Below are 9181 nucleotides of genomic sequence, written 5' to 3'. Positions count from 1 at the left end.
CAGGTTTAATGAGTGTATGTGGGACGGTCCTGTCATGTTCTGCTCTCAGCCTCGTCCAATCACCAAAGATAGCGCGAGTTAAACGGAAGTGACACGACGTGCCTTCAGAATAAAACAACCTATAGGTCGCGTTAACGTACTATACGTACAACCAGTGACAAGTGTATTATACCATTATGAATATGGATGATTTGTTTTTAAATTGTTTTTGAAAAAATAATTATAACTCAAACACATCGAGCCTTTTTAACCATATTTTAATCGATATAATGGATCTTTATGTTCCAGTATCTTATTCAAACATTCGTGAAAGGTCAGCTGATCTGCACTTTAAGACACACGTGCTTCTAAAACATAATCTACAAAAACATCAAGCATAAACGAGATTTAAAAATACAGTAAAGGAAATACCAAGCCACGCGCATGCTCTTACTTTGAACACTGTAACCGGAAGTCGTGTCACACAGTGTTTAACTTGACGCAGTTTTGAATATCACAGTTGTGCACAAGCAAAAGGCAACATGCGCTGAAATAGAGACAATCAGAAGCCTTTAAAAGAAAGAAAGCCTTTGTTTCTTATTTAAATATATATATATATATTTATTTGGGACTATCAGCGTGAGATCCGCTCAGTGTGTGTGTGTGTGTGTGTGTGTGTGTGTGAGGTGACTGTGATGTTGAAACAAGGCGGGGCTGACCCTTCTGTCCCAGTGTGGACGGAGCAGCAGTCCCGCATCCACTGACGGTCTCTGCTGCTGTTTGTGTTGCTGCTGTTTGGTGGTTCTGAAGAAGAAGACGCGGACATGAATTCGGCCGAGCAGACGGTTACGTGGCTCATCACGCTCGGAGTCCTGGAGTCCCCGAAGAAGAGCATCTCTGACCCGGAGGCTTTCCTGCAGACCTCCCTGCAGGATGGAGCGGTGCTGTGCCGGCTGCTGGAGCGACTCAGACCCGGGACGGTGGACAGGGTGAGTGCAAGAACAATAAAAAAAACACGATTAAATATATTAAATCAGTTTATACTGAAAACCTTTAAATAGCAGCTATGCAAGGAAACCCCTAATTAAAATCACAGTGAACCTTTGAGCCTCAAATTGAAATGGTCCAGTAACCACTGCCTAAAATGAGACATTACAACATTTAAGTTTCTACGAATAAGAAATGAATGCTTTTATTATAGCAGGTGTTTTTTCCTGTTATGAACTCCATTAGGCACATATTAAATCATTTTAATATAACTTAGATTAATGATAGTTACCTACATTATTGTTATTCTTCTATTGTTGTGTTCTCAGTATTTGTCGTCAGGGGGAAAAATGAAGTTTTAAATTTGTACATTTAAAAAAAAAAATCATTTATCTAAGTGCATCCCAGTGCACTTAAAAAAGACAGAAATGCAAACACAAGACACTATATTGCCCCGCTTAAATCCCAGAAGATTGCTTTAAAATACATAAACACGTAGAGACAAGCATTTGATTTAAATATGTCCTCCTGCAACGATGAGAACAATTTATTTACCCCGCTTTATAGACGTATGACAGGATAATGAACACATGTTGGTTGTTTTCTTGAGCTCTCCACATATTCCTGATGATAACGCGAGTTTTCCAGTGACAATTCAATTTCCAGAAATCTGAAGAAAAAGGCTTAAATTAACTCGTTATTACAGAACAAAAATGAGAACATAAACAATTCGAGATCTCGAGTAAACAACCAAAAATGTAAAACTGAATAAATAGAAACACATGGATGTATGTCCTCTTAGGGCTTCCGTATAAAACACAAAAGCCTGCAAAAACACATAAAAAATAAATGTATTTAAAAAATGAAAAAGAGTAAGACATTGAGACAGAAACCACAAGTTGAATGCTGAGTTAGTAAATAAAACAGGCCTAACACACAGACATGATACACGTTTGAAGAAAGATAAATAACAGTTAAGATCTGATGTTCTTACAATAAACTAAACCTTTTATCACTTTAAAACTTGTCGTCCTAAAATAGCAACAGTAATGTAGTCCACATGTTACCAGAACCACGACAGACTGTCAAATCCACAGTGTGCCTAAATATAATCACTGTTTACCTGCAAACACAATGGACTATTAACCTGTTGACGTCATTTCCGTTTTTCTTTAATCCAACTTCCCTCAGAGATAGCAAACTGAATGTAATTTAACAGAAACACCCGACGTAGTGATCCTTCAGAAGTAGATAAATAAATATAAAGTGTGCTGAAACACTCTGGCATTTTAGAAATTGACTTAAAGATCCGATTTAGAGCATAAAAGTGTGTCACGCCTCTCAATTTACAATTTACTTTGAAAGTTCATACCGGAAGTGTTGCTGATTAGCTAGCTTGATTCCTGTAAGCAGCAAGTGCAAACACACACCGCCCGGAATAAGGTTGTTTTTAATGCTGAATAAGCTTTAACACCTCCAGAAACAGTTTGTTAACATTGTTTGTCCCCATTTTAAGCTAATTTAAGTCACTTTTTTGTTTGTAGTTCTTCCAGGAGCCGAGAAACGACAGCGAGTGTCAGAGAAACATCAGCGAATTTATTAAAGGCTGCGGGGCTTTCTGTGTGGAGGTGAGTTCATTAATAACCTGTTTAAAACACATTAAAACCATCATTTATAAGTTATATATCCCGCTGTTTATCAGTCACGTGACGTCAGGCTGAGCCGTTACTCCTGTTGACGGCACGAGACGTTGCGTCGACTCGTACGCACGAGCCACCTTTAATAAATATTTACGATGTTTTTTGTTTTTTTTAACCCGATATTTCTTTTGAAGGAGCGTTTTAAATATATTTACACTTTAAATGTAAAGTAAATGTTTTACTTTTTGGATTGAACGTCTGTTTCTAAGCTGATTAAAAGAAAAGGAGGAGTAGTTTTAGGTTTCTCTCATTAAAACTGTTGTTCAGAACTACCTGTGATAACAGGGCTGCTTAGAAATAGCCATTCCTCAATGCATTGCAATTATGATTTCCCCAATTCAATAAAGATTTAGGGAAATCCTGAGATCGATTTTTTCCCTTGTAATGACGCCTCTCTCCACTGGGGGCGCTGTGACTTGAGCTCAGTGCCCCCAGGGTACTTTATATTATAGTTTTTGTCCATGCCATTACAGCAATGTTTTGTTTATTACAATGACTGCACATAACTGTTGTTTCATTTGTTGTCATTAAAAACAACAATGAACCAATGGAGGGTGTTTAGGACGTTTAGCTGCCATTGTATCAAAAAAGACATCGATATCGTTTTAAAAAGATCGATATCGTAAACTCAAAATATGAAAACACAAACTGAGGGTTTGTAAATGACATCGTAATAACCTGTTGTAAATAGAATGTACTTTTAGGTTGTCAAGATGTGGACAGACTTTTTGGCTCGTGCTCTTTCTGTTTGGTAATCAAACAGTTAATTGTTGGAAATCCATCGTTAAATCACTCACGTTATTCTCAACTTCAAGTAAGTCTGTTAATCTGGGCGTCTTACGCAGTATTTATTAAAGGGGTATTCTGTTATTTTGAAACATGAGCCAAATGATTCATGGGTACAGCTCTGTTTGAATAGATGAGTTTACCCGTGTTGTAGCTACAATCTTTTCTCTGCTCTTTTTTGGTTTTAATTATCAACACCACTCTGGCTTTATGGAGCTCTGAATCTACTCTGATGCTAACCCTCGTGTTGTTGGGAGTAATCAGCAGTAGAAATGTTTGGCACAAAGATGTCCAGATGCAAAGACAGAAATCTGTCGGCGTTCTTCTCTAGATTTATTCCTCATCAGCGTTTAGCGTGCATGCTTTGGTGTGTTTAGACAGTGAATCAATCCAAATGATATCATCCTGACCTGAATTAAAGAGGGCTAGTGAGTAGTGTGTTACACACACACACACACACACACACACATATTATTGATCTGTACGGTGGAAAAAGCGGTTCAGTCATAACGTGAAGAGACAGATGATGTAAAGCAGGAGTCCCCGGCTGCTGACCTTTGACCAGGTTTTGCTTCAGTCCAGACTTTGAAAACACTTCCTGACGTCCATGAGAGCTCAGAGAGGAGTGATGTAGAAAAGGAAAACCTTGAATTGGTTGTAGCGAGAGGGAAGAGGAGGAGAAGAGAGGAGAGCTGATGTAATGCAACATGTCACACAGCCAGTGGATTTTCCAATCAGGCTGAGTAGAGGCATGACATCCATGTTAGCTGGAAGCCAGGGCCTTCACTTCCTGCCGCCTGGGTGACATCATCTCAGTAATTCTCCTTGTAGACGGATCTCAGACAGACGAGCCAACAGAGCAGGATTACAGAGCAGACGGCATCATGTGTGACTGTGGCTGAGCACAGATCAACAGTTTAGCATCTAAATCACATATTTTCTGTTCGTTCAAGTCAAACAGACTTTAGACGAGATGATTAGCTGGCGTTTGGTCCCCGTCGACACCTTGGCAGAAGCTGGTGAGTGTGTGTGGTTCACAGCAGATTAAAGGGCTTTGGAGGTGTTTTGATTGTGTTTGACTAATCTCTGCGGCATGCTGCGCAGACCATCGATTCTGCCAGCACAACATGAAACACACTTTTCCCCTCTGTAGTTATTAATATCGTTTCTGCAAGAAGCTGCTGTTATTTATATCACATGCATTCACGTCATGACAACCACTTTGCTTTCAAGATTTGTGCATTTAAATCAGACGTGTTCTTGTGTTTCTCAAAGCTACGTGACATCTTCAAGAAGTTTTTTTTTTTCTTTCTTTTGCTGGAAATTCTTGAGATCCTGAATGAATAAAAACATGAAGATTATTTTTAATATTTTTTTCAAAATTGACCAAAGTTAATTAAGTCAGCTAAACCCCATATATATATATATATATATATATATATATATTCTGACGGTGTGAGCAGACACACGCCTGCTGGAGGTCATGTTGCAGTGCTCCTCCTGTTCCTCCTTGCTCAAAGGCAGAGGTAGCGGTCCTGCTGCTGGCCTGTCTCCTGGTAGCCTCCATGCTCTGGACGCTACGCTGACGGCTTCCTGCCACAGCTCACGCTGACGTGCATCCTGGATGAGCTACCTAACGTCTCTCTTAGTACTTACTAAAATGTCTTTCATGCAAAATCCTTTAAAACCAAACGATCCCTCAGGAGACGTGCTGCTTCATATTTCAGAATCCAAACCTCTCCTCCATGAGTGAGGATTCTCCTCCACCTGTTTGTACATAAAGAAAACAGTGCAGGAGGTGATGTGATGGTGCACTGCAGCCTCTCACTGTACGTACGTGGCCACATGCCCGTGCAGGAGATGAAAGTGTGTTTGAACTGTGAATGCTAATCAGCCTGTGTGTATAAATCAAAGTAAGTGGCTTCTTAAAGGAGGGCGGCATTAAAGAGCGCCGCAGGTTTTATGATTTGATTAAAGAGAGACGATCCTCTTCCAGCTTTCAGCGCGCTCCTCTCGGGACAGAACATCCGGATGTTTTCACTTTGACTCTGCTCCACCTTCACGCCGTGTGTGTGTGTGTGTGTGTGTGTGTGTGTGTGTGTGTAACAGAGATTAGAAGGGGGAGCTCAGACTTTGAGTAATCCTGCAGCAGACTGGAGTCAGAGCAGGGATGAACTTTGTATTCATTTATAGGCTTAGCTATGTTTTCTTTATGTCAACTCATAACAAAGTGAAATATGGATTCAAGCAGCATGTTTGTACTTCAGTGAAGCCTCATGTCTTCAAACTGTTCTCTCCCTCCGTCAGGCGTTCGAGGTGAACGACCTCCTGCAGGGACTCAACTTCTCCAAGGTCCTCAACTCCCTGGTGGTGCTGAACAAAGTGACAGAAGGTGACGTTTGTGTTTTCCTCATGTTAAATCTGTCGTCTTCCTCTTAAATGTGTTCTGATTTAGGATTTTTCCTCCCTTGTCTGCAGAGCCGGCTGTTTCTGAAGACAGCGTGTGTGCGCCGCCCTCGTCTTCATCCAGGATCAAATCTTTCGACTCTTCCAACACTCAGCCTCGCTCCTCTAAACTGCTGCAGCCTCAGTACCGGAGTCTGGTGAGTTACCATGACGACGGCAATACCGTATCTCAGGAGTCGTGCCGACCGCGGACGAAAGCGGACGAGTCTGTGTTTGAGTCGTGGTGTGTCTCTGCGTCTCAGGACATGTCGGAGGGCGCTGGCTGCGGACACATCCTCGTCAAAGCGCGCTTCCCCTTCGAGCAGACCAATGAGGACGAGCTCTCCTTCGCCAAAGGTGACATCATCAGTGTGAGCCGGCAGGAGGATGGCGGCTGGTGGGAAGGCTCTGTCAACGGCAAGTCTGGATGGTTCCCCAGCAACTACGTCCGGGAGCTGAAAGGAGGCGGTGGGTGCAGCGACCTTCACAGAGTCTGATGATGTTCAAAAAGCTTTTCTACGTCAAAGATCTGTGACACACGCAGGGTTTTTAGTTTTCCAAGAATATGGAAAATCTGTGTTAATTCACATTTCTGACCTCAATCTGAAGACTCTTTGTGTTTGTACGGCTTTAACCCCCCTCAGCCTGTAAGAGCATTATCCTCACGCACTGTGCAGGTCGGTTGTGTTGCTTTCTGTGGATTGAACCAAGGAGCCAAAGGAAGGAAGGAAGGAAGCTCCACGAGCAAACAAAGACAGGAAGCTGCAGAGCCGCTGTTTAAAAAGAAACTTCCTGTTTGTGAGCTGGTAGCAGAACAGTGCAGGGGAGGATGGCGGTCCTTGAATGCAGCACGCCGAGGCTTGTCTGAGTGTGTTGATCCTTCTTAGAGACCAGCCTTTGTAGGAATCTTAAAAAGAAATATCCATAGGCTAATTAGCCGTCTTTGGGCTTTACGTTTTCCACTACAGCGCCCAAGATTGAGGTCAGAAACAGACGATAAGTCTGACAGAGTATGGCTCTGTTTACTTCTTCCTCATTATATTAGCCTCCGCTAACAGGAGCTCTTTCCTTTCTCGTGCCAGACAGAGAATCCCAAAAAGTACATCAAGCTCCCTTTTATCCAGAAAATGCCTGTAAGACTCTGAGCTTTCATCTCAGCGTCTGCAGATAACCGCACAGTGAGGTTAAGGATGTGACTGCCTGCTCAGGGCAGGAAGATGCCCCAGCATGAGTCAGTGCATTAAAGCCTCCTGTCATTGGTCGTCCTACATTTAGTTGAGCTGCCCTTCAGGGAGTGTTTGAACCACAGGAGGAGAGTCTGCATGTTTCTGCCAAGACTGAACTGAAGGTGTTATAACGCTGTATTTATAGACTTCTTGTATCCAGACAGAACAGCCGTTACCTACACGTCCCATATCTGATAGAGCCACATGTACAGATTCTATTATGGTGATCAACATGTCAGTACTAACATGTTCATATGATTAAGGTGCTTATTTAGCGTGTTACGTAGACAAGCCTCTTCCCTGTTTGATGTTTTCCATCTGTAAAAAGTTTTTTAAGTTGATGTCATTCGCTTCAATCTACCAGAAATCAAAGTAACAGCAGGGTCGTATCCAAACAGGAAGTGAAGCAGCCTTAAAGGAGCAGTCTGTAGCTCCGCCCCCTAGTGTTTAAAATGAGTACTGCAGTCTAAACTCTAATCATCACAGAGAGCTGTCTCCCCCCCTCCTCTCACACAGGTCAGCATGTGGTGGACACTGTAGCTTCAGTGTTTAGCCAGCTCTGCATGTGGTGGACACTGTAGCTTCAGTGTTTAGCTAGCTCTGCATGTGGTGGACACTGTAGCTTCAGTGTTTAGCCAGCTCTGCATGTGGTGGACACTGTAGCTTCAGTGTTTAGCCAGCTCTGCATGTAGAGACACTGTAGCTTCAGTGTTTAGCCAGCTCTGCATGTGGTGGACACTGTAGCTTCAGTGTTTAGCCAGCTCTGCATGTGGTGGACACTGTAGCTTCAGTGTTTAGCCAGCTCTGCATGTGGTGGACACTGTAGCTTCAGTGTTTAGCCAGCTCTGCATGTAGAGACACTGTAGCTTCAGTGTTTAGCCAGCTCTGCATGTAGAGACACTGTAGCTTCAGTGTTTAGCCAGCTCTGCATGTGGAGGACACTGTAGCTTCAGTGTTTAGCCAGCTCTGCATGGGTCTGTAAAGCTTTCTGCGTTCTAACCTCTCTCCATGTTTCATCTCCAACATTGATCCTAGTTTGAGCAGCTTTCTGCTGCTGGAGCTTATTAGAAACATGCAGAGGCTTTTTAGCTCGGGTACAATCACTTCCTGTTTGCTTTGACCTGATGACTGTGACTCATATTCTGGATTTTATGGTTCGTATGATCAGATGGAGCTGAACTTGATGTCCCTTTCTTCGTCTGTCGGGTCTTTAAGTCATTTCCTCATTTTTTCAGATAAAACATTAGAGAAGCAGACATCAGGCACTCTGAAGAGTCCGCCCAAAGGTTTTTGACACCACCATCATCAACAAGACGTACTACAATGTGGTGAGTGTGATGTCATGAAGAAGCTGTGCTAAAGGTTGTGTTATTCTTATATGATGAATAACTGCTGAAAGAAAATCAACACCAATATTTCAGTGCAGTAAACAGACGCTGCGTCCTGCAGGGGGCGGGGCTTCTGGGGAGCCCAGGAGGAGGGGCCACGTTTTGAACGTTGGGTTTACAAATATTTCTACTGATTCTACTGTTAACATAAAATAATGATTTTGAATTTGAAGGACGTCGAGACTTTAAAATATTTGGCAGAAGTCATTTTTCTTTCATGGTGCAGCGGAGTGATGTGAGTTCATGCTCGTGTTACTGCTTTTCAAAACTGTCACAATCAATTATTTCTCATCCACACAGCCGATTAATGAGTGTGTGTGTGTGTGTGTGTTGTGTGTGTGTGTGTGTGTGTGTGTCATCATCAGATAGCTCCCTTGGTTGCCTCGTCTGTGTGAGCGATGAAATGTAGGTTATTTCTTCCATTCCAGTGGTTTCTGGGGCAGCCCTCGCCGCAGGGCTGGTTTCTGCTGCTGGTGTGTCAGTGTGTGTGTGTGTGTGTGTGTGTGTGTGTGTGTGTGTGTCAGTGTGTGTTTTAATAATGCATGGAGCTCAGTCCTCTTCAGTCAGTCTGTCTCTGGTGCAGATACCTGAGTCGGTCAGACGCGTCCTGAAGCTGTTTCTCAGGCTGAAGTAGAAAACAGAAAGGTTTATTTTTCTCTGTTTCAACTGG

The 9181-nt window shown here is 42.7% G+C and overlaps 1 protein-coding gene across 1 annotated transcript in view; it reads left to right on the top strand.

Moving 5' to 3' along the window:
• The first annotated feature begins 487 nt into the window (after positions 1-487).
• LOC306818432 (rho guanine nucleotide exchange factor 7-like) overlaps positions 488-9181 on the top strand; it is a 17595-nt gene continuing 8901 nt past the window's right edge. The window contains 7 exon segments of the mRNA XM_079336021.1: positions 488-968; positions 2511-2594; positions 5760-5844; positions 5931-6055; positions 6161-6365; positions 8359-8411; positions 8413-8451. Of these exon segments, the coding sequence (XP_079192147.1) occupies positions 804-968; positions 2511-2594; positions 5760-5844; positions 5931-6055; positions 6161-6365; positions 8359-8411; positions 8413-8451 (756 nt within the window). The 5' untranslated portion in view covers positions 488-803.

The sequence above is a fragment of the Symphodus melops genome, assembly GCF_947650265.1.
Source record: "Symphodus melops genome assembly, chromosome: 23".
In the NCBI taxonomy this organism is placed as follows: Eukaryota; Metazoa; Chordata; class Actinopteri; order Labriformes; family Labridae; genus Symphodus; species Symphodus melops.
This window is presented reverse-complemented; position numbering and strand designations above follow the sequence as displayed.